The sequence below is a fragment of the Pan troglodytes genome, chromosome 14 (genome assembly GCF_028858775.2).
Source record: "Pan troglodytes isolate AG18354 chromosome 14, NHGRI_mPanTro3-v2.0_pri, whole genome shotgun sequence".
NCBI lineage: Eukaryota > Metazoa > Chordata > Mammalia > Primates > Hominidae > Pan > Pan troglodytes.
In genome coordinates this window covers 83572503-83597954 of record NC_072412.2, presented here as the reverse complement: position 1 = coordinate 83597954, position 25452 = coordinate 83572503, and the positions used below count along the sequence as shown (strand labels likewise).

General features: G+C 38.0%; 1 protein-coding gene across 1 annotated transcript; it reads left to right on the top strand.

Moving 5' to 3' along the window:
- The first annotated feature begins 169 nt into the window (after positions 1-169).
- Positions 170-24631, top strand: EDNRB (endothelin receptor type B). The gene is made up of 8 exons (XM_509693.6): positions 170-730; positions 1503-2036; positions 16513-16625; positions 16760-16964; positions 18912-19061; positions 19465-19598; positions 20152-20260; positions 21783-24631. Exons 1-8 carry the CDS (start codon positions 512-514, stop codon positions 21915-21917), a joined length of 1599 nt encoding a protein of 532 aa, XP_509693.3. The 5' UTR covers positions 170-511; the 3' UTR covers positions 21918-24631.
- The last annotated feature ends 821 nt before the right edge of the window (positions 24632-25452 follow it).

Below are 25452 nucleotides of genomic sequence, written 5' to 3'. Positions count from 1 at the left end.
AGGAAGAGAGGAGAAGAGCTGTACTGGGGAAAATGAGGAGTACTTGTAATCCTCTCTCGGGGCAGTGAGAGGGCCTGGGAAGAAAAGATCGAGCTGTTCCGTGTTGGGGTTAATGTTGGCTTGAAATGAAACTTCAGGGCAAAATGAAGCAGAGCAAAGAGCAGCGCCCACAAACCAACCTTAAATATCACAGCGGCGGAACATTTACCTGAAAGAAAAGTGACACTTGGCATTAAAAGTTCAATTATCACGTTCAGTGCAGAGCCTTGTTCTAGTCTGGAGCTGCCGGGTGTCACATGGTGCGTGATAACTTGCCCTTGATTTGGGTTCATTTGAAGAGCGTAGAACTCTAACAAATAAACAGCCTTTTGGGACCTGTCCCCGGACGAGGACTGCCCCCCTCCCTCGGGCAACTACTACTGATGCTATCCAGGCATCGCCCAAGGGGAAAGGTTGCAGCGGGGTCGGCAGGCGCGGGAGGAGTCTGGCGGTGATTGATGGGAAGGGATGAATGAATAAAAGTACTTGTCTGATGGCAACAGAGACCCCGAGCAAACGGTGGAGGCTACACTGTCTGGCATTCTCGCAGCGTTTCGTCAGAGCCAGACCCGCCTGCAGCTCAAGGGAGGCGTGCTCCTCTCCCAGAGCAGGCTGGAACCCAGCTGGGTTCCGCGTCCCGGGAAGGTGGTCTCCATTCGTCGCTCTGCATCTGGTTTGTCAGATCCGAGAGGTAAACATTCGGGCTTGGTGTTGAATTAAAATGATTGATTGAACCTTATCCAGGGGCTTCGGTTTGGCTTACTAGTTCGGGATTTTAAAAAAATAAAAATAAAGCCTATAGAGAGGGCAAATTAAAATTAGGTTGGGTAAAGGACGGAGCGCGAGTGTTTGAGGCCGTTTGGAGGGAACAGCGGTTTCCAAGTTCCTGCTGACTTGAGAAGTCTCTGCGGGTTTCCGAATCTCCGGCGCACTCCTGAGCGCGCTGGGGGAGCTGTAGCTCAGCCAGCCAGGGAGTAGCGGCTTTCATCCGCCGGGAGGAGTCTTTCGAGTTCAATCAAGGGTATAGAGGTTCCCCTGCGGGGCAAAATGCAGAGCTTGACACAAGCCCTTGGCCTCTAGGTGCCTTAATTCCGCGGTTCCCACGCACGCTTAACTAAGACGTGTCTATATTCCTCCCGTTACGTGAAAGAGTTCGGAGCTTTGCCTGGGACCCCCAGCATTCCCTCCCTGGCACACCCCTTCCAGAACGCCCCGCCCCACTGCATATTATTTACCCCCTCCTGGCCACGCGGGGGAAGAAAAACAGCTGAGAGGGCATCAGGAAGGAGTTTCGACCCGCGCTGGCGAGTCATGAGCGCCAAGTTCCCCACTGGCGCGCAAACTTGAGTTACTTTTGAGCGTGGATACTGGTGAAGAGGCTGCGGGCGGTATTAGCGTTTGCAGCGACTTGGCTCGGGCAGCTGACCCAAGTGTCCTGTCTTCCTTCCCCTGCTTGTCTCTAGGCTCTGAAACTGCGGAGCGGCCACCGGACGCCTTCTGGAACAGGTAGCAGCATGCAGCCGCCTCCAAGTCTGTGCGGACGCGCCCTGGTTGCGCTGGTTCTTGCCTGCGGCCTGTCGCGGATCTGGGGAGAGGAGAGAGGCTTCCCGCCTGACAGGGCCACTCCGCTTTTGCAAACCGCAGAGATAATGACGCCACCCACTAAGACCTTATGGCCCAAGGGTTCCAACGCCAGTCTGGCGCGGTCGTTGGCACCTGCGGAGGTGCCTAAAGGAGACAGGACGGCAGGATCTCCGCCACGCACCATCTCCCCTCCCCCGTGCCAAGGACCCATCGAGATCAAGGAGACTTTCAAATACATCAACACGGTTGTGTCCTGCCTTGTGTTCGTGCTGGGGATCATCGGGAACTCCACACTTCTGAGAATTATCTACAAGAACAAGTGCATGCGAAACGGTCCCAATATCTTGATCGCCAGCTTGGCTCTGGGAGACCTGCTGCACATCGTCATTGACATCCCTATCAATGTCTACAAGGTAAAGGGCGCCTGCTGAAATCATGGTGGGCTTGAGGAAGGGGGCCTGGTTGGAGACGGGGAGATGAGAAAGCTTGTAGAGGGAGCTTCCCTTTAGCTCCCTCTTAAGGTTCTGCCCCTCATAAAAGTCAGTAATCTTTGGAACCAAATTCCATTTGGTTCTGTCCACTCATAAAAGTCAGTAACCATTGGAATAAAATTCCATTCAGATCTTCAGTAGACCTCTGCTAAGCTTAGGACAAGCGTAGTCCCCAGTCTAGCAATGTTAGTATAACTTTGGGAACCTGGTGCACACGAAGATTTTTCTGGCCTCACGCCAGACCTACTGAATCAGAAACTCTGGAGTGGAGCACAGTAATTTGTATTTTAACAAGCCCTTTATGTGATTATGATGAACTGTAAAGTTTGATAACCACTAGTCCTGAAGGATCTAGTCCCTAAGTGCACCTAATGGGGTACATCCTCTAGTCAAAAGTGTGTGGTCCATGGACAGTCAGCATCAATATTACCTGAGAGTTTGTTAGGAATGCAAGGCTACCTCAGACTTACTAAGTTAGAATCTGCATCTTAAGATCTTCATGTGATTGATACGCCCACTAACTTTGGGAAGCACTGTTTTGGAAGACTTTGAAAGTAGCAGGTACAAAGTAGGCTTTTAGGAAATAAATGGCCTGGAAAAAAGAGATCCAGACTGGTGAGTAGGAAAAACACAGTTCACCTGCTGTGACAGACTGTAGCTACTGTGTATTAAATATCTACAGTGGGCCAAGGACTGAGTGAGATGTGTTACTTCCGTTATTCCTTCCAGCAGCCCACAAGTAGATATTACAATTAGTTTACAGATGACTGGTAGGATGATCAAAGTAAATGAATTAGAGGTGGAGCTGGGGATCAGACCCAAATCTGTCAGGTTCCAAAGTGCAAGCTATATGATGGCACCCCATCAATTATTTCATGGACAAGACCAAGGAGCACTCAAAATCTGTAAGGGTTTCAGTAGTTAACATTATTGTGTGATTACCATGGGCGTCAGTAGAAACACACAAACAGCCAGGTTGCTCCAGGTTGCTTTGGAACTCCAGACACATCCCAGCACCTCTGGGCCTCAGTTTCCTCAATTCCACAATAAGGCTGCCAGTGCCCACTTACTGAGGCTTTATGGTGTTAAAAAAAAAAAAAAAAGAAGTCTAAATAAAACAGTTGGAAAATTTCAAAGACATATGAAAATATTTAAAACTTTCCCAGCAGCAGCAGCAGCAATAGAAAGTTGCACATAAAAACACAATCACAGTGTAAGGAATTGGAATTGTGCTTTGCAGATTTGCCTATAGCTAGCCCTGACTTCAGTACTTCAGTACAAGGGGAAAAAAATGGAATGTAAAGTTGGGAAATGTTGTAGGGAATGCTTTGACCTATTGGTAGGAGTAGTTACCATAAGGTGTGCCTGTAAATTTCCCTTCATAAATCTCTAAAAATCCTAACCCAATAGCTATATTTTAAGGGGAATTCCAAACATTTCTGAGGTTTAGCCATGAGAGTGGATTAGGATATAGTTTTCTCTAAAGGGAATCACCCCCGGAAATGGGGGGAATCGATTGAAGAAATCCTAAAATCCTGTGTAGCAATTGATTCTGATGAACTGTGAGGATTTACTTGGTAAGAGCTGAAATTGAATCTCTAAATGCAGTCACAACTCCATGAGGGCCAGAAGTGACCCTTTTACTCCTTAAGACGTCCCACAAACTAAGTCTTCCCATTCTAATTTGGCAAAGGAATTTCAATTCAATTCATCAAAACCGAATTGAGAACTTTTCAGTATAAGGTGTTGTGATAAATTTAAAATAAATCTAACAAGATCTCTTCCCAAAGGGAGATTAAAATCTAGTTTTGCTAGGTTGGCACAGGATTTTATGAAAGTTCTGTTTAGGGGGTCAGGAAACCCCACATGTCCAGCCCAGTTAGAAGCCTTTCTAAATCAGACAGTAGCTGAAGTGCTGTGTAGAAGGTGGGATTGAGAACATTTTTTTAGTTCTGGTGTGTTGCCTCCAGGACAGATATAAATCAGCTCTTCCAGAACCATCTTATTTCCTCTGTCTGGTTAAATGAGTATTTGTGATAAACTAGAGAATTTCTGACTCCCCAAGAGGTCATACAGTTTCCCTTTCATTTCAAACTCCCGTATGATTTCCCTAGGAAGTTACATCCTTTTCCCTGAAGCCATCCAGTCTTAACATGACTGTGTTTTCACTTCTGAAATAAGCCAATGAGTCATTACAAATCTGTCCATCCATTAATCTACATGGGTCACAAACACATTCATCACATTACGTCCCATCACTAAGGTCATCATTATTGAATCCCACCTTGTGGCCTTAGGTTTAGCTTGAGACACAATATCATAATAATGGCTACCAGTTAATGATGCACTAGGCACTTGGTTTATTTCATTAAATCACTATAACAACCCTGTAGAGGAGATATCGTTATCATTCCTGCTTTAGATCTAGGCAAACTACTTGTCAGAGAGGTGAAGAAGTAACTTGCCTAATGTCATACCACTACAAAGTAATGAAACTGGGGCTTGAACCCAGATCATCCAGCCCAAGACCCTGTGGTCCACCCCATCCCACTGCACAAAGCATGCTCAGGCACTGCATGGTCATCTCCAACCTTGAGTATTGTTTTAGGATCCCACTTGGGAGCATTTGGTGGAATTATGGCAAATAATATGCTATCCCACAGTAGAATACTTGGTAAACATTTTCAGAAATTAATTTGAGTCAGGATTTCTGTCTCTTGAAACCCCCTTCAGCTGGTCTGTAGTGTGTAATATCAGTGGAAGTCATTCTAATGGCTTAATTTACCAAAATATCAAATCCAGGACTAGTTAAAAGCCATTTATTCTCCTAAATAATTGTGGCAACATAGTTTTTTTAATGCATATAGAACTTCAGAGTAGTCAGGTATGATCATTCAGAAACAAGTAATTTAAATGAGTTATGAAGGCTATATTTAATATATCCTAATATGAGAGGCTTAAATCTAAACCAGTGATTTCTAATTTTTTTGGTGGGGTTTTATAATTCTCTTTGAGAATTCAATATACACAATTTCTGGGGGTTTGTGAAATTCTCCTACTCTCCTGTTGGCACACTAATGGCCCAGAGGCCCAGAAATGTCAATGTGAATCTATTCCATTAATCTAGAGTTTAATGAATATAGAGTTCAGTAAAGTTGACAAATCACAAAATGTCATAGCTCTTATTGGAAGCTACAGTCTTCAGGCTGTGGAATTGGTGGGACTTTATCTGGAGTTGCTGCAGTGGGAAGCTGAAAAGCACTGGGAAACATGTCTGATCTGCCTGGACTTCCTCAAGGACCTGGATCCCTGGAAACTTTTAGGAAGAATCATACCACTCTCACAGGTCTCCTGTGTTGTGGGTGAAATCCTGTGTTGAAGGCTAGGGAAGTGTCTGAGGACACTTAGCAAGTTGAGGCTGCTGAAGAACTTCAAACTCATGTAAACATGCAGAAAATAATAAGCGTTGCTTATGCTTCTCATAGGCACACACTAGGGCTATGCCTACATTACACAACACCAACCAGAAGAACAATGAAAACTTCAGGCATCCAAAGGAGATATTTATTTAAATATATATGCATGTGTACATGTACATACATTAAAATGTTAAGTTTTATAAGAATATATAAGTAAAAAGATGACTATCATTTGGCACAGGGCATGGCACATAGCAAGAAATGATAAATGTTATTAAAATGTGTGTATGTGTGTGTATGTGCGTTTTGAGTATTCTTTGTTTTCCAGCTTTTGTCGTGACAAACATGACTACAAATGACATGTTTGTGCATACGGCTTTGCACACATGTGTGACTACATCTGAAGGGTAAATTTTTATAACTGGAATTATTAAATCAAAATGTGTGTGCATTGTAATTTTGAAAGATATTGCCATATTGTGCTAGAAAGTTATTCTTGTACTCTTGGTATTAATCACTATTTTATATAATATCTCAATATGGATATAAATGCATATTAATGTTTATCTGTAATATGTATATGGGCCACCATGCTTAATATTTACATAGTCTACATATACATCAGAACCAAAAGCCAGTGCTTGACTACCTGATGTTAGGATGAATTTCTCCTTATTCACAAGCTACTTATTTTGCCCTTCCTATATATCCTAAAATAAATGGGGTAATCTAGATATTTGTTCACATGAGAGCCTGGTGTTCCACTAGTAAGTTGTAGAAGCATAGATATCAAAGCTGGATAAAAAGCAAGACAGCCGGGTGTACTTGGGGATGCTATCAATGTGTTTATGTTGTTGTTTGGTTGGTTAGTTGATTTGGCTTGGTTTGCTTTGGCAATGATATTTAACAAAACTTGGTTGTAGGTTGGGAGAAGTTAAAAATTCTTGAGCAAATAGTGAGTTCTTAAATTACTTCTGAATTTTATTAACTCTCTTTGTGTTATATTTACATGGATAACTGAGTTAAAGAAGTTAGCTCTCACATATAGCTTCCTTTATGTGTAAAGAAATTGCATTTAAAAACAAATCTACTTGCAAACTGATAAGACAAATACCAATATCCACATTAACTAGTTTGGTAAGGATCCAAAGGTAATCAGGTGTCCAGTGGTGATGGAGAGCTAGAAATTAGGCTGGTGACCCACTGGAGTGCTTCTAGATGGTTTTACAGTTAAGAACTGTAGGCTACTATTAGAGGCAAAGAGGCTGCATTCATAGTTCTGAAAGGCAAAACTGCTGATCTTTAACGTTTAACTAGTTAAGGGTGGGAACATATAACATTAAAATGCTGGTGTGTCAAAATGCGGAATTGCTTCACTGAACCCACAAATGAGTTTCGAGTGAAGTGACCTTGGCAGGTAATCAGACATTTTCTGCTTGTGACACAATCAGGATTATCTTTCTGAACAAATTTACCTTTTGCACTATCCTCTTAGACTACTTCTGGTACTTAACAAGTTTATGTATAATTAACTAGTTTTGTAGTTAAAAGTAAAAGTTGATGGAACACCACCAACTTTTGAAGTTATAATTTTCCAGTCAGTAAACTGAAGTATATTCATATATTCCAATCAGTAAACTGAAGCATATGCATATATAGCAACACAAGAAGTAAGGGTATCATTGGCAGAGGAGTCTAATTTATCCCAGTTTAATAACAATGTTCTCATTTCCAGTTAAGTAACTGAAATATTTTAGTAATATTTAAAGATATTTTACCAGCATAAGCATTCTGAACCAAAAGTAGAACCTGTATTATTTATGTAAAGCAAAATAATTTTTAAGGAGCACCAATTAAGTGCATTTAAAGTATTAACTTTTAAAACGTGTTAATAAAGAGCCAGGCTTTTAGCTTGAATGACCTGGAATCAGTTAACAATACAGCAAATACCCCGACACCCATCTATCATAGTGGCTGCAACTGTCAATACTACACAAATGCTTCAGACAAATGATGTTATACATAAGACATAAGAGTAGTGGGCTTTTTCCACTCATATTTTTACTGATGTCCAAATGAAAAAGAAAAAGAAAGCTTGATTCCTTCTGTATTAAAGTATTGTCATAGTCAGATAACAAGTTGATAGCAGAATTCAAATAAACCAGAAACTCAGACTTCATATTCCCAATTCACTGTTTCACGTGTTGGTCATAGATTTCTGTGACAAAATGGTCAGTAAGCACTTGGCCTTGGGCAATGAAAGGTTCCCTCGGTTCAACTTGATGGTATTTCTTGTGTTTGCCTTTGATCTGCCACTTGGTCACTCCTTAAATCCAAGCCTCTACAAATGTCAAGGTAAGGTTTTCTTTCAATATGGTAAGGCTTATCTATCAAAAGCTTTACATTTCTCAGTTTGCTCATTTAAAATGAGTCTTTCAAGATTGAAGATATTTCCATAGTTGTACAAAAGGATAACATAGCCAAGACCCTGTTGTCTCCAGGCCAGGGAGCCATGTTCTTCAATTCACAAAGAAAACCATATAAGGGTATCTCTGCATAGCTAATATGCTATAGTTGATTATTTTTAGAGAAACATGCCAAATGCTAATAAATGATTAAGTTCTTTAAAGGGTGTTGACAGATAAAGCCTGAGCTGAAATAAGATTCAAGATGTAATTTATGATGTGAAACATTCTCTTTCAGGACTTTGCACAGTTAAAAAGAAGTTGGTTATGTTTGGGAGATAGCTGAATGTGGTGTGTGGGTATACCTTAGCCAACAACTTCTCTAATTTTAGACTTTTTATTATTTCCAAGGCTTTTATTTTAGAGAGTTATTTATCCTTCCCTGTAGGGCCTCTGGTGAAAATGTAAAGGAACAAGAAAATGGCCAAAATGTGGTGGTGGATGGGAGAGAGGAGAGAGAGAGGAGAAGGCGTGAAGGGAGAAGATAGAAGAGGATCATTCTTGAATCAGAAATTTATTAGCAAAATTGATTGAAGCATTTCTCAAGCAAGTCTCCCCTTTTGAGGCTCAAAACTGCACTCATGCCTGCTGACCTGTATCTTTTCCCCACTTCTGTCTTCTTCAGTTTCATTGTAGTTTCCAGAAAGGAGGAAAACTATCCTCAGAATGTTTACACTGTACGCTGTCTTCTTCCCACTCACTCAGTGTGTTCAGCCTATTTTAATGAGCTTTCAGATTCCATAGTAATCAGACATTTTCTGATCACAGCTTATTAGTCTCCCATAAGATATTCCACCGATAGAATTAGGCTTAGGTATGGCATGAAGTTACTTAATAAGGTTTGTTGAATTCATGTAGTTTGCAAGTCTCGTTCGGAGCCGGGAGGCCCTCAGGTTCTCATTCTTCTGTGTCTTCAGATATCACCAGTGATCTTAGAAGATCCAGCTCAGATAAGTGAACTAATAATAGGCCAGGTTTGTGAATGGGGTTTGTTATTTCCCTTAGTTGGATCTTTTCAAAATATGTAATATGTCAGTGATAGTTTTAAAGCTCAAACTATGGATATATTTTTAAATTTAGATAATAAAAGAGTACAATCAATTTCTTTTCTGGCCTGTTACAGACTTAGAAATAAATTTCTGGTAGGAAAATATATTTGAGGTAAACTTCAATTTCTCTTAAGAAATATTTTTTAAAATTGTTTTCTATCTCTATGTTTCTCTTAGAGATTTTGTTTCAAGAACTTTAATTCATTTTCATAAGCCATTGTTCTATTTCAGCAAGTTATAGGAATCTTTCCAGAGCTGTGAAAAGGCCTCTGTTTTGTGGATGTGTGTGAAATAGATTCCCATGGACAGAACCGCTGCCTTGCACAACTCTAGGGGGCACTGTACATATTGTAATCTATTGAGATGGCACCCCTGGGGGATAAGCTAACATCATTTCTGACCCACATATTTCTAACTCACATAGGCTAATCTTTAAGTGATTAAGGGCATTCTGATGGATGCAGGGTAGAACTTGTAATTTTTATTTGTCCTTCAGGGCACGGTGCACTGTATGTCAAGAAGAAAATATTTCCATGCACTTGATCAGCATATTGATTCCAAATTCAAAGCTTACTTTGAACTATTTCTTTGTGTATTAATACAGAAAGAGTTCTGGCATGGAAGTCCTTGAGTGAAGGTGCCCTATCTCATTAAAACTCTAGTTCAAACACAGAAAAACTCTTAACTACTACAGGAAACAGAGACAAAAACAGAATACACCCTTTCCTAAAGTTGTGAAATGCAGCCATTCCATTATTTTCCTTTTTTGACTCTTACTGTGAAAACATTTATATAATGCCAGTCGTTTAAAGAAACGTTCACAACTTATCACAGGATGGAATAGACTGCAGTCCGGCAAAGTAATCTTGGTTGTCCTCTTAATTACACCACTCACTCATCCTCTAAAACAATCATCTCTTACAATGCTCCTATGTTTACTGCATCTACTTCCACGAAACTTAACAATCCTCTCCACAGCTGAAGCTCTTCATAGAATCCCATTACATAGTGAGAAACAGTAGGTTCTGTTTTATATCAGTCATTGCCTTGACAAGTTTGAGTAGGAGAGAGAGGGTGGGAGAGGAATTTTTGTCGTTACCTTTTCCGCCCTGCATGGAAGAGCGGAACTCCAACAAGAGTCCAGCCCACTCTCAAGCCTCAATTCTAGAGTTTCTGACTCTGTGTGCCAAGAAGACCTGATCATCAGTACTAGAAAATATAAATAGTAAATATACAGTCATGTCAATTATCTAAAGAATATATGTAGAATATGAGAACTGAAAAGCTCATGACAAATGTTTTGTCATAGATGATTTCTGCCGTGTGATCAAATTCATTCATCCACTCATCCGTTCATCGTTACTTAACAAACATTGAATGAGTGACCACTGTGTGCCAATCACTGTACTAGGCATTATAAATGTTGTAGAATATTCTGAAACAAATAAACAGTTAAAGCTCAATGTACACTTGTAATTTAATAAAGTAGAAAAAGAAAATGCTATCTATGTTTAATGAGGTGAGTGAACATTTGCTTGTACAAGACAGTTAACTTTGGCATTTCCTGACTTTATGGGGCTTGACTCCTTTTGGCATTAACAGGGGTGTGTGTTAACAGGACTTTTTTTCTTCATTTATTATCTCAAGTATGTGATTTTTAATTAAAAAGAGAAATGAAAAATGTAAATCCCCTGGTTAGAGAGATTTTGTAGGATTCACTTCACAAAACCCTCAAATAAGTAAAGAATATTTGTTTCTTATTCATGCTATTTATCCTTTTAGAAAAATTGTAAACTATAATATCAAAATGACTTTATAATGTAATAGAATAATTTATTTGGATTCTCTTGCCTTGTTTCTTTCTCAAGCAGCTGTTCCAAGGTAAAGTTATAAAATCACGGTCTTTCTTGAGTAGAAATCTTTTAGCCAGTATGGCCACACCTTTCTTCAATCTAGTGTTTATTTATTTGTGTTTATCATCCAAAAGAAATGTTCTAGAGAAGCAGTATAAGCCTTAGGGTAAAATGGGTCAGCACAAACATAGGCTATCATTTTGTCAAATGGATACCATATTGCCAGCAGGACTTAACACTAACAACAGCTATTCAGTTAGATGAGACATCATGATATGAAAACCAGTGCCAGTTATGTGAGTATTGCCAACTGGCTCATATTTGATCAATGTTAGGTAACATATATTCAACTGAATTTTAAACAGGATTTAAAATTTTAATTTATGTGGAAGCTACATAGTGTCAATATTGAACTCTAAACACCCTTTTTGCGATCAGAGAGACTGCCTTTTGATTACATGTTTGAATTGTCTTCACTGTTCAGACCTTGCCCTTAAGTTATCTAATTTAATGGGGTAAAGTCCAAAGAAAAAACTAAAAATAGGGAATAAGGAATGTGTTATTGCTGGGTTTAAAGTTAAGAGTTGCTTCCTCTTGCAATAAAGTGAATCCATTTCCTCTTCAGTGGGGAAAGCTGTATCCTTAGACTTCAAATTATTGATGTTAGATGTTGTTATTTTTCCCAAAGAATGATGAAGAAATGAATGTCTAAGAATCATACCCATCTATAAGAACAATCTCTCACCAAATTTTAAAGATGGCATCTTGGTTGAGAGTGATTTTTTTTTTTTTTTGGCAAAACTTCATAGTTTTTCCCCACCAGGGATACCTTTATATTTTAGGTAAGTTTCAAGCACTAGCTTGCCTAAAGACTTTCTTGCTAGAGGCCATTAAGATGACAGAGATGAGCATCAATAGTGGGCATGGTTTCTGTCACAGAGTATCAGGCTTTGCTGGGTCTCCACAAAGCCTTCTGATCAGTGAGGCAGAGGTTAAGATTTTTAAAGGAAGAGCGTTTAGAGTCTTGCCAAAGCCATCCTTCTCACTACAAAATAATGGAAGCAACAGTGCATGCTCTTCCCACATCTTCTATGGCCGTCCAGAGCCAATAGCATCCAGTTCTAAATTGAAAGCATGAAATGCTGAAAGCTGATAAAGGTTAATGCTCTCTCTCTCTCTCTCTTTTTTTTTTTTTTTTTTTTTTTGCAGTCTCTTTCCCTTCAAAAGTGTAGACTAGAAAACTGTAATCTCTCCGTGGTGATTATGTGTCTGACTATCTCTCTGTTGAGCTTGAAGAGCATTGTTACAATTTTCAGTTTGTGTTTCCCTGTTTTCTGTGATAGCTTGGGTCAGAGGTTGGGCTGCAGGCCTCCAGTGGTATGAAGAGCAATAATCCAATTTCTAGGCTGAGCCAAAAACAATGGAAACCTCAAAACATGGCCTGGATTCAGTGCAGAGCTCATTTTCATCAGCCAGACTTCTTTCCCTTCAATGGTCTGGACGCTCATTCATCTTGATTCTTCTGATAGCGGTACCTACAGGACAACAATATTAACATATTTGGAAATAATTTAAGACAGAATAAAATATTTTAAAATATCCAAATGTTTGTACATTATTTGAATAAAATAACTAGGGGGATTAGTCAGGGTTCTCCAGAGAAACAGAACCAGTGGGTTAGATAGATGGATGGATAGGTAGATAGGTAGGTAAGTAGACAGACAGATAAATAGATAATGAGGAATTGGTTTATGAGATTATAGAGGCTAAGAAGTCCCATAATTGGCCATCTGCAAGCTGCAAATATAGGAAAGCCAGTGGTGTAATTCAGTCCAAGTCCAAAGGCCTGAGAAACCAGTCTGAGGGCCAGGGGAGATGAAATGAGACATTCCAGATAGACAGGAAGAAAAAGGGGCAAATTCCTTCTGCCTCTGCCTTTTGTTCTATTCAGGCCCTCAAGAGATTGGATAATGCCCACCCACCTAGAGTAAGGCAATCTGCTGTTCTGAGTCCACAAATTCATATACTAATTTCTTCCAGACACATCCTCACAGACACACCCAGAAATAGAGAATGTTTAATTGAGCAACCAGTGGCTGGTCAAGTTAACACATAAAGTTAACCATCGCACTAGGTGAGCGGAAGATTTTGCTCTGCATCTAGATATTTTACTATTATTTGACACATAGCTATAGGTTTAAAAAAAAATTTGATTTAATTCTAAACATTTTTTTTGTACAATCACCTCCTTCAAACCACTGTCGGGCAGGTATTATACTGGTTGTAAGCATAGGCTCTAGACCATCTGGGTTCAAATGTGGATCTATTACTCACTTAAATGAGCAAACAAATGCAAGCATGTTGGTTTCCTAATGAAGAGTAACAAATTACCCTACAATTTAGTGGCTTAAAACAGTAAATATTTTTTAAATCACATTGTGTCTTTGGTTTGGCAATTAAGGAGTGGCTTAGCTGGGTGGCCCTGGCTCAGTGTCTCTCAAGAAGGTACATTTAAAATACTGGCTGGGGATGCAGTTGTCCAAAGGTTTGTCTAAAGCTGGAGGATCCTCTTATTCACAGACGTGGCAAATTAGTGCTTGATGTTTTCAAGAGGCCTCAGTTCTTTGCCATCTGGTTTCTCCACAGAGGTGCTTGAGCGTCCTCATGACATGGCAGCTGGCCTCCCCGAGAATAAGTGATCCAAGAGAGAGGAAGCCAGTTCTTTAGGAATAGTGTCAGACATCACACATCATCACTTTTGTCACATTGTATTCATTGAAAACAAATCACTAAGTCCAATCCACATTCAAAGGCAAGGAAATTAGGCTTCATGTTTTGAAGGGAGGAGTAATCAATAGCAGAATATTATCTGAATAAGTTGTACCAGGCTGGGTCTAGCACAATCCTTGAAACCAGTTGGATAATTTTTATTCTTATTTCTAAGGGTAATTGGCAGTTCTTTTAAAGCTACATGGGTTCAAAGCTGGTTCAGACCTGTGGTACACCGAGTCTCCCCCATTTCAGTAAATGGCTTCACCATGCACATGGTAAACCTCTGTGAGTGTCCTGACTTCCCACATCATGTGTCCAACCCATCAGCAAGTCCTGCTAGCTACCTCTACCCTTAAAATATATGCAGCCTATAACCCTCTCTTCACAGCCTCAGGGCACACAGGGTCCAGCTCACCACTAGTTCTCATCAGTGCTTCCTTTCTTGGCCCTACATTTTATCCTACACTGGGCAGCAATAGTGATCTCTTGAAAAATATGTTAGATCATGCCATTTCCCTTCTTCAAAACTTGCAATGAATTCCCTCAAAAAAAAGCATTCAAATTCTTCCCTCTACAACTTCATTTTCCATGAATTTGGGCTGGGTCAGTCTTCTCCAGCTTTAGTAGCTAGTAGCCTCATTGCTGTACCTCCAGTTCACCAGGCTTGTTTTGACCTCAGGGCATTTGCACACGCTCTTGCCTCTGCCTAGAATGCTCTTCGCATGGCTTACTGTCTTATTTCAGTCAAGTCTCTCCTCAAATGTTGTCTCTTCAGGGTGACCTTACTGAGAAGCTTATCAAGAAAACACCTCAAATCCCACCCTCACTCAATATGATCACAGCCTCTGTTTAACACCATTTTAAGTATGTATGTGTTTTTTGTCTGCCTCCCTCACTATGGTGTAAACTCCATGAGAGCAGGAGTGCTCAGAATGGTGTCTGGCACATAGTGAATGCTCAATAAATATTCATTGAATGAATGAATGAATGAACAAGCAGAATTAATGAGTCAGTTGATTAACCCAGAAGTCACAAGATAGAGGCTATGATGGCTCACAGATGTATTTTGATAATACAATGTTATATGAGAGTTTTTAAAAAATATATATGAATTGAACTTTAATAAATTGTGAGATTCATATAAAAATTCCAATCTGGGTTCTTTTGAAAAATCAAGAGATTTTTGTATTTGGGGTCCCTTAGCAAAAAGTATGTGATGTCTACTAGCAGCTGCTCCTTTCAGACAAAGTTTACCCCAGACCCCACCCCACTCCCTGTCATCTTCCTGACACCAATGACTTTCTGAGACCTGGCACCCTCCACTTCTCTGTGTTACCTGCCTGGCCCTGTAGGTCTTCAGGATCCTACATTAAGCATATATACGATAAGTCTGCCAACTTTTGTCCCACATGTCTGTGTAAGTTTTGATATCTAACTTAGAAACGAAGTTGGTCCTATGTTGAATCTCCAAGTCAAATTCATTATGAGACAAACATTTTAGGCTTTGACGTCATTCTAGTTATAGAACAATCAACTCAGCTTGACAAACTCGGTAGAGTCTTCACTACTAGTGAAAGGATGGAAAGACTCCATTGTGTCTCAAAATAATTTTCACTTTTGGAAGGTTGTTTTTCAAACTATTTTTAAGACCCATGGATTTGAAATACTTTTATTTTCAAAACCTCATGAACATTTGATCCAGATGTTTACCTAAAGTGATTCATTTACCAGTGTGGGACACACCACATTGTCCTAAGAAAGAAAATAACCACATTTAATAATAGATGGTTGCATAGTCTGCAGTCAGATAAAGAGAAATATATACATGTACATATATACACACTATATATATATTACATACTATGTGTGTGTATATATATATAATAGCAATAACTATGTCTTCTTGCTCCTTATACAGCCAGTCACTGTTATATTTTAGAGTCTATGAATCAAGCACTGTTCATCTGCTATGTGTCAGGCACTGTTCTAGGCAGTTGTGGAGCTCATAGTCTGTCTTACACTCCAGGGATCCAGACAGAAAAAAAACTAAGCGAACAAATAAGTTAATGTGATATGCCACAGGAATTGATAGACTATGGATAAAAAGGGAAAGAGAGTAGGGAGATAGGGATGTCTGACCGGTTACGGTATCTAATAGTGTGATCAAGGTAAGTCATGTTGAAAAGATGAAATTTGAGTAAGACCTGAAGGAGATAAGGGAGTTAACCTGGTGAATCTGTGGGGAAAGAGCCTTCTAGGATAAGGAAGGACCTACGGCGAAAGCCCTAAGTAGGAATGTGCCTGGTGTGTTCAAGCAACTGTGTAGCTACTCCTACTGAACGATTGTTCAGTTAGGTAAACTGACTGCAATGAAGAACAAGTGCCTGAATGCACATGCTGTTCTGCATGGAGTACTACTTCAGTAGGGAAGTCTGGTCTCCTCAGCTAAGGACTATTTACCATTCAATTTTAATTAACCCATATTTTGCTTTGGCCATGACCTGGGCATTTCAGACTCCATGACAGTATACAGGTTCAATTTTCAGGAGGAACTTAAGCGACTAGCTCAAGTTTGCTCTGATGAGGTGAGCTGAACTCTAAGCTACTGTATACGCATGATGACTTCTTATAAGCTGGCTGCATTTTCATCAATCCCAACACACTTTTCTGTCCCATACATATATCGAACAATGGTGCTTTTCAAAGAAGTAGTCCATGAGAAAAAGAATGACAACCAGAAATTATCCTACTCTGCATGTTAATTACTCTTCACTAAGTGATACAATTCAGAGGGTATCTTATGAAACCCCCTAACAGAGCTTCATGTCTTCTCAATGCAGCTGCTGGCAGAGGACTGGCCATTTGGAGCTGAGATGTGTAAGCTGGTGCCTTTCATACAGAAAGCCTCCGTGGGAATCACTGTGCTGAGTCTATGTGCTCTGAGTATTGACAGGTAGAAGCTTCTATTTAATCCAAGTATATTCTGAATATATACTATTGTTTTCCATGTTACTTAGAAAATAAACTGTGCAATTCAATAAAACTAAGGTATGCCAGCTTAAAATACAATTCTATTTTTATCTTCAGATATCGAGCTGTTGCATCTTGGAGTAGAATTAAAGGAATTGGGGTTCCAAAATGGACAGCAGTAGAAATTGTTTTGATTTGGGTGGTCTCTGTGGTTCTAGCTGTCCCTGAAGCCATAGGTTTTGATATAATTACGATGGACTACAAAGGAAGTTATCTACGAATCTGCTTGCTTCATCCCGTTCAGAAGACAGCTTTCATGCAGGTAAATTTTACTTTTTTTATTTTCCTTTCTGCTCTTGTCTTATAAATATTTAGCTATATTTCCCCTGTTCCCCACTCCTTGGGAAACTGTTGATTTATGACTGTCCTTGGCATAAATTAAGAGTATAGATCCAAGGACTGTGGAGTTAATGGTGATCAATGACTCAAGCTGCAAGAAGCTAGATCACTACTTCTCTAAGAATCCCCTTGATCTCAGTGGCATAGATAAACCAGGTCCACATGAAAGAATTGATGTGAATTTATAGCTTTTCTGCCCAAAGCCATGTTAGAAGTAAAATGCTTGGTGCCACAAAGTGAAAATAGCACTCAGGCAAAAGTTTTCTCAGCAAGGCAATTTACTTCTATAGAAGGTTTTGTCTCACAATGGAGCAATGGCGAGAGCATACCAGACAAGGGAGGGGAAGGGGTTGTTATTCCTGATGCAGCTAGTTCCCACTGCTGCATCTTTCCCCTATTGGGTAGGGTTGAACTGCACAGTCTAAGTTAATTCCAATTGGCTATTTTAAAGAGAGCAGGGGTACAAGCTGGAGTGGTGGGGTGAGTAGTTTCAGTGGGAAGGAAAGTTACAGAGCAGGTGACTAAGGATGACTAAGGACAGAGCAGGTGACTAAGGATGACTAAGGACAGAGCAGGTGACTAAGGATGACTAAGGACAAAGCAGGTGATGAAGGATAACTAAGGAAAGAGCAGGTGATAGAGGCTAGGAGCGGGTTGTTTACTGAAACTAGGGGCAAGGAGATGTAAAGAATGAGGGAGTTAAACTTTAAAATGGAGAACAAAGAACAGGGAAGCTGAACACACTGACATGTTGGTTCTTTGAAGAGGAATTTACTGTATCCTACAGCCCCATAAGGACTGACTACTACGTAATCTGCACAAGATGGCTCAGTAGTTGTCAGAGGAATGGATGGTCCAGCAAACATTCAGATAGAAGTCACCCTGATATGGATGGAGTCTGAATGGCAAGACTCCCCTCTCTCTGTCTTTGATGCCAAAGAGAAAGCTGCCATTGCAAGAAACTTTTCATCCTGGTCATTTATTAAAGAACATTTGATTAGGGAATAGAAAAAGAATGATGATGCTCGTTTCCAGAAGATAGATCCTGAGTGTAAAAGGCTCTTCCCAACAGAATGAGTTAAGAGACATTAATGCAAAGGGGGCTGGCTTAACTATTCCCAATGATTATTTTCTATTGTATAAGTAAGGAGACTAAATAAAACTTTATGAACTGTATATATCATGCTAAGTAAAAGAATCAAGGACATAATGTGAAATTGAAAATGAAATTGCTATTTCCTTGTTTCCTATTAGTAAAAAGAAAAAAAAAAGTGCTGCCTAGGTTACATAATTTCCTCTCCAACACAGATATATCTAAAGCAATATGAAAAAGATAACAGAGAAGAAAAAGAATATGAGATATGACATAAGTCAAAAGCAGATTTTATCTTTTTGCGAGGTTAGATTTATATGTTACCGAGCTAAATGGTTAACCTAGACCTTTTCGTATCTGTTGTTCCCATTAAACAAACTTGCTAAAAAGTGAGAACTTCATCTAAACACTAAGTTATCTTTACATATTTAGGTGTTATATTTCACACAAAAAATACCCTAAGGGTAAGTTTCTTATGTGAAGACAAAGCATTGAATTACCAAATATTTCAAATTTTGCCTAACTACTTAAGTTTTTGTGCATGCTTATAACACATTGTCTTAGAGAACTGAAATATTTTTGGGAAAATTTGTTTTATTTAACATAACTATTTATTTGTTCAGTAACTGTGGCCTGAAAGATTCTGTATGATATATATAAACTGGATCTAATTTAGAAGATAATCATTCCCTGATGAATTTTTTTAAGTTTAACATTTATTATATAAGATTTTCTTACAGAGGAGTATTAATCATAAAAATTCTCTCATCCCCATAGTTTTACAAGACAGCAAAAGATTGGTGGCTATTCAGTTTCTATTTCTGCTTGCCATTGGCCATCACTGCATTTTTTTATACACTAATGACCTGTGAAATGTTGAGAAAGAAAAGTGGCATGCAGATTGCTTTAAATGATCACCTAAAGCAGGTAAGAAAATACAAATATTTGATAACTCATGGTTGAATTTATAATTATGAATATGAAAATTATGATGATGATGATGATAAACTAACATTATTATATACCAGAGCATATTTCCTTTTTCTTGCTTCTGGTAGTTTTAAATAGATAAAGAATATTTTTATATTATTTATTTGGAGATATTCTATATAATCTAAAAGGATCTAGGGAGAATCAGAATTTTTTAAAGATGAATCTCTAGTCACTTCGGTTCCACTTCACATTAACTATTCCATATAAAGCTCAGTGTCCTGAGTTTTTACATATGCCACTGACTTTTTGTAGACAATATTAAATGTCGTTTTAGAAGATAGAATGCTATGAGTAAAATGAGCCATCTTTTAAGGGTCAAACTATGGATTTATTTCAGAGACGGGAAGTGGCCAAAACTGTCTTTTGCCTGGTCCTTGTCTTTGCCCTCTGCTGGCTTCCCCTTCACCTCAGCAGGATTCTGAAGCTCACTCTTTATAATCAGAATGATCCCAATAGATGTGAACTTTTGAGGTAAGAAAGGCAAACTAGAAATGATTTTGTAAATAAATGCCACTCAGAAGTGTTTCCATCGATCTTTTTTATAGGCAGAAAGACAGACTACCATTTTTCTAACCCTTAGGAAGTCATGGAGACTCCCAATTTTTATCTGAGGTCCTGTTGAGAGGGACAGGGAAGGGGGGGTATGAAGAACACTGGGGACAGAGAGTCAGAGTTGTCAAGATGATGAGTGAGTGCCAAGGCGGAAAATGTCAGGTCCGATTCTCCAACGCGTTTTCTAAATTTCTTCTTTTCAGCCAGCTTCAGTACTTCTGAATGAGATTTTATTTTAAAAGAGAAGAATTGGGCCTGGGAAGGGGAAATGGAGGAAAGTCAGTAGAAATGCTAGAGTCAGAGGGAGACACAGACAGAGACAGGCAGAGAATCATTGTTAGCAAAGACAAGTGATAAATTTAGAACCATTGTATATTGGCATTTTTTTTCCTTACAAAAGCACAGAAGCTACAATGACTACATGTTCAGAATAGCATATTTTTCAGACACATTTTGGGTTATTTTGTTGCAGCTTTCTGTTGGTATTGGACTATATTGGTATCAACATGGCTTCACTGAATTCCTGCATTAACCCAATTGCTCTGTATTTGGTGAGCAAAAGATTCAAAAACTGCTTTAAGGTAAGAGACTATCCCAAAATAAAAAGCTCTTTGTAATATGGCTCAAATATAAGCTTTCAAAACTGCTAATATATCTATCCAGACAGATTTGGTAAGTTATCTTATAGTTTCCCTTTTATTACATCATGGATGATTTTTTTAAATACAACTTTTGCTTGTAAATCACTATAATTGTTTTTGCCTATAAATCCTAGTCAGCCACTCCCTACTGCCTCAGCCAATCAGTTACACTCATGGAATTGTTGACCAAAAAGTAATAAAAATTACATGCATTGATGTCTGATAGGCATCACATAATAAAATAAGGGCTAAACATGAATTAAAGGCCCTGTTCCCTGTTTTTGGTAGATTCTGAACTTCGCAGCTGCAATTATTATTATAACTAAATTAGTTCCTTTTTCACATGGACTGTGAGAATAGCAAGGTAAACAAAAAAAAAATAGTTTAGGTTTTACCTCTTTCTTCCTTTTTTGTATAACAGTGATGTGCTGTTCAATGTGAAATACATATAATTCCTTCTTCAGCTGCTTGCATTTTATCATCCTTCTATTCATTCACTCCTTCAACAATCTAACATGAAATAAAATATCCCCTCCCCTAATGTGAAAATCATCCATTTGTCCATGGTATTTCACTACTGGAAAGCTAAGAACGTAGCTCCCGCGTAAACAATAAGGCAGCCTATAACATTCTTCGCCCACTCATAACTCAAATTTTAGAGTTGGAAGAGAACTTCCATCAGGATCAACACCCTCATTTTATAAGACATAAAACAGTGGACTTCTCATTTTCTTTTACAAATAGAATGAACAGAAGACAAGCAGAATGAAAAAATTTTTATATTTAAAAAACTTCAAGAAAAAAATTGAAGAAAATTGAGATGCTTTTGTACTATATAACATTATTGTTTACCAATATTGAAAAGAGATATGAGAATACATGGCTGAAAAAATAGGAAAGCAGTATTAAATTCATTGACATGAGAAGATATTTATGTCACTGTCAAGTGAGAAAAAGCAGGTTAAATCTTCTCAGCAAAGTGGCTTAGAATAACTTGGGATGAGGTGTTTGTGAAAGTATCTACAAGGTTATGGAGTATACATACAGTACAGTCTCAGTAAAATAATTATACTCACATTCTCCAGCACATGCACATATACATGTGTATAATTTATTTATTTCATGTATGTGCAAATATTTCTGTTTTCATGGGGAAAAGTCTTGAATTATATGTTTATCAAATATTATCAAATAACCAAGAGTAAATATCAATTAAAAGTGGCTTTCTCTTGTTGAGAAATTTTAACTATGTAGGTTTTTTTCTTCTCTGCATTTTTTAGTTAAAAAATTATCATATGCTACTACTGTGATTATATTCTTTTAAGAGGGAAAATAAAAGAGCACTGAAAGAAAGGGCCCAAGAACTCCTAATCATACAAAGAAAGTCAGAACCCTGGAGAGGAGGAAGAGTTGGGAAAGGTGACTGATGTTAACATATAATGAGTTACTTTGTTTTGTACAGTCATGCTTATGCTGCTGGTGCCAGTCATTTGAAGAAAAACAGTCCTTGGAGGAAAAGCAGTCGTGCTTAAAGTTCAAAGCTAATGATCACGGATATGACAACTTCCGTTCCAGTAATAAATACAGCTCATCTTGAAAGAAGAACTATTCACTGTATCTCATTTTCTTTATATTGGACCGAAGTCATTAAAACAAAATGAAACATTTGCCAAAACAAAACAAAAAACTATGTATTTGCACAGCACACTATTAAAATATTAAGTGTAATTATTTTAACACTCATAGCTACATATGACATTTTATGAGCTGTTTACGGCATGGAAAGAAAATCAGTGGGAATTAAGAAAGCCTCATCGTGAAAGCACTTAATTTTTTACAGTTAGCACTTCAACATAGCTCTTAACAACTTCCAGGATATTCACACAACACTTAGGCTTAAAAATGAGCTCACTCAGAATTTTTATTCTTTCTAAAAAGAGATTTATTTTTAAATCAATGGGACTCTGATATAAAGGAAGAATAAGTCACTGTAAAACAGAACTTTTAAATGAAGCTTAAATTACTCAATTTAAAATTTTAAAATCCTTTAAAACAACTTTTCAATTAATATTATCACACTATTATCAGACTGTAATTAGATGCAAATGAGAGAGCAGTTTAGTTGTTGCATTTTTCGGACACTAGAAACATTTAAATGATCAGGAGGGAGTAACAGAAAGAGCAAGGCTGTTTTTGAAAATCATTACACTCCTTTCACTAGAAGCCCAAACCTCAGCATTCTGCAATATGTAACCAACATGTCACAAACAAGCAGCATGTAACAGACTGGCACATGTGCCAGCTGAATTTAAAATATAATACTTTTTAAAAAAATTATTACATCCTTTACATTCAGTTAAGATCAAACCTCACAACGAGAAATAGAATGTTTGAAAGGCTATCCCAAAAGACTTCTTTGAATCTGTCATTCACATACCCTGTGAAGACAATACTATCTACAATTTTTTCAGGATTATTAAAATCTTCTTCTTTCACTATCGTAGCTTAAACTCTGTTTGGTTTTGTCATCTGTAAATACTTACCTACATACACTGCATGTAGATGATTAAACGAGGGCAGGCCCTGTGCTCATAGCTTTACGATGGAGAGATGCCAGTGACCTCATAATAAAGACTGTGAACTGCCTGGTGCAGTGTCCACATGACAAAGGGGCAGGTAGCACCCTCTCTCACCCATGCTGTGGTTAAAATGGTTTCTAGCATATGTATAATGCTATAGTTAAAATACTATTTTTCAAAATCATACAGATTAGTACATTTAACAGCTACCTGTAAAGCTTATTACTAATTTTTGTATTATTTTTGTAAATAGCCAATAGAAAAGTTTGCTTGACATGGTGCTTTTCTTTCATCTAGAGGCAAAACTGCTTTTTGAGACCGTAAGAACCTCTTAGCTTTGTGCGTTCCTGCCTAATTTTTATATCTTCTAAGCAAAGTGCCTTAGGATAGCTTGGGATGAGATGTGTGTGAAAGTATGTACAAGAGAAAACGGAAGAGAGAGGAAATGAGGTGGGGTTGGAGGAAACCCATGGGGACAGATTCCCATTCTTAGCCTAACGTTCGTCATTGCCTCGTCACATCAATGCAAAAGGTCCTGATTTTGTTCCAGCAAAACACAGTGCAATGTTCTCAGAGTGACTTTCGAAATAAATTGGGCCCAAGAGCTTTAACTCGGTCTTAAAATATGCCCAAATTTTTACTTTGTTTTTCTTTTAATAGGCTGGGCCACATGTTGGAAATAAGCTAGTAATGTTGTTTTCTGTCAATATTGAATGTGATGGTACAGTAAACCAAAACCCAACAATGTGGCCAGAAAGAAAGAGCAATAATAATTAATTCACACACCATATGGATTCTATTTATAAATCACCCACAAACTTGTTTTTTAATTTCATCCCAATCACTTTTTCAGAGGCCTGTTATCATAGAAGACATTTTAGACTCTCAATTTTAAATTAATTTTGAATCACTAATATTTTCACAGTTTATTAATATATTTTATTTCTATTTAAATTTTAGATTATTTTTATTACCATGTACTGAATTTTTACATCCTGATACCCTTTCCTTCTCCATGTCAGTATCATGTTCTCTAATTATCTTGCCAAATTTTGAAACTACACACAAAAAGCATACTTGCATTATTTATAATAAAATTGCATTCAGTGGCTTTTTAAAAAAATGTTTGATTCAAAACTTTAACATACTGATAAGTAAGAAACAATTATAATTTCTTTACATACTCAAAACCAAGATAGAAAAAGGTGCTATCGTTCAACTTCAAAACATGTTTCCTAGTATTAAGGACTTTAATATAGCAACAGACAAAATTATTGTTAACATGGATGTTACAGCTCAAAAGATTTATAAAAGATTTTAACCTATTTTCTCCCTTATTATCCACTGCTAATGTGGATGTATGTTCAAACACCTTTTAGTATTGATAGCTTACATATGGCCAAAGGAATACAGTTTATAGCAAAACATGGGTATGCTGTAGCTAACTTTATAAAACTGTAATATAACAATGTAAAAAATTATATATCTGGGAGGATTTTTTGGTTGCCTAAAGTGGCTATAGTTACTGATTTTTTATTATGTAAGCAAAACCAATAAAAATTTAAGTTTTTTTAACAACTACCTTATTTTTCACTGTACAGACACTAATTCATTAAATACTAATTGATTGTTTAAAAGAAATATAAATGTGACAAGTGGACATTATTTATGTTAAATATACAATTATCAAGCAAGTATGAAGTTATTCAATTAAAATGCCACATTTCTGGTCTCTGGGCTGGACTGTGTGTTTCATTGTTGTGAAGAAACAGATATACAGACATTCAACTTCCCAAGGTTGATTTTCTGGGTAATAGTTTCCAATGGCCTCTTTGGTCTTCCTTTCTTTGGTTCCCTGCCTTTGGAGCACTTCATTGTTTCATCATTATTGTACCTTAGCAAAGGTGAAAGTTTGAAATGAGGTTTAGGGATTGCTCATTGCATTTCACAAGCTTCTTTTGAGTGTTTTCTATGTGAAAGATGAGATGAAATTCACAAAATGCAAGGTCCCTACTTGATAAGAGACAGTGATGATAAACTTTAATATGAGGCAAAATGAAATGAGCACTAAATAACTGCATACTGATTGCTGCAGAAGTTCACCTGTCTGTGTCTCTCAGCATGTAATCCCTTTCTTCACCCAACAAAAATAATCCAGAATTAGCAATTGCTTTTTTCCCAGACAGTAAGGTCAAACCCAGCCGAGTATTCCAGAGGTTGCTATCATTTACCCCTGACCTTTCCTGGATTTCAGCTGCCTAATTTTAGCTGGCACTTCAAAATACAAGTGTTCTGAATCCCAAGGGCCATATGAGAAGTACAGAAAAGGATAACATAGGAAATACTCTCGTAGAGCAGTTGCCAAAAAGAGCCTTTGTTTTCTTGAACAGTTAGTTGTTAAGCAATAATAATAATAATGCCATCACAATTTATTATAGTAAAAGTACGCAGAAAAAATATAATTTACATAAGCCAAAGAAAACCAAGAGATGTGCAGCTCTAAGATGTAGAGGTCCAGAAATTCAAAAATTGTACAGGCCAAGCTTATAGAAA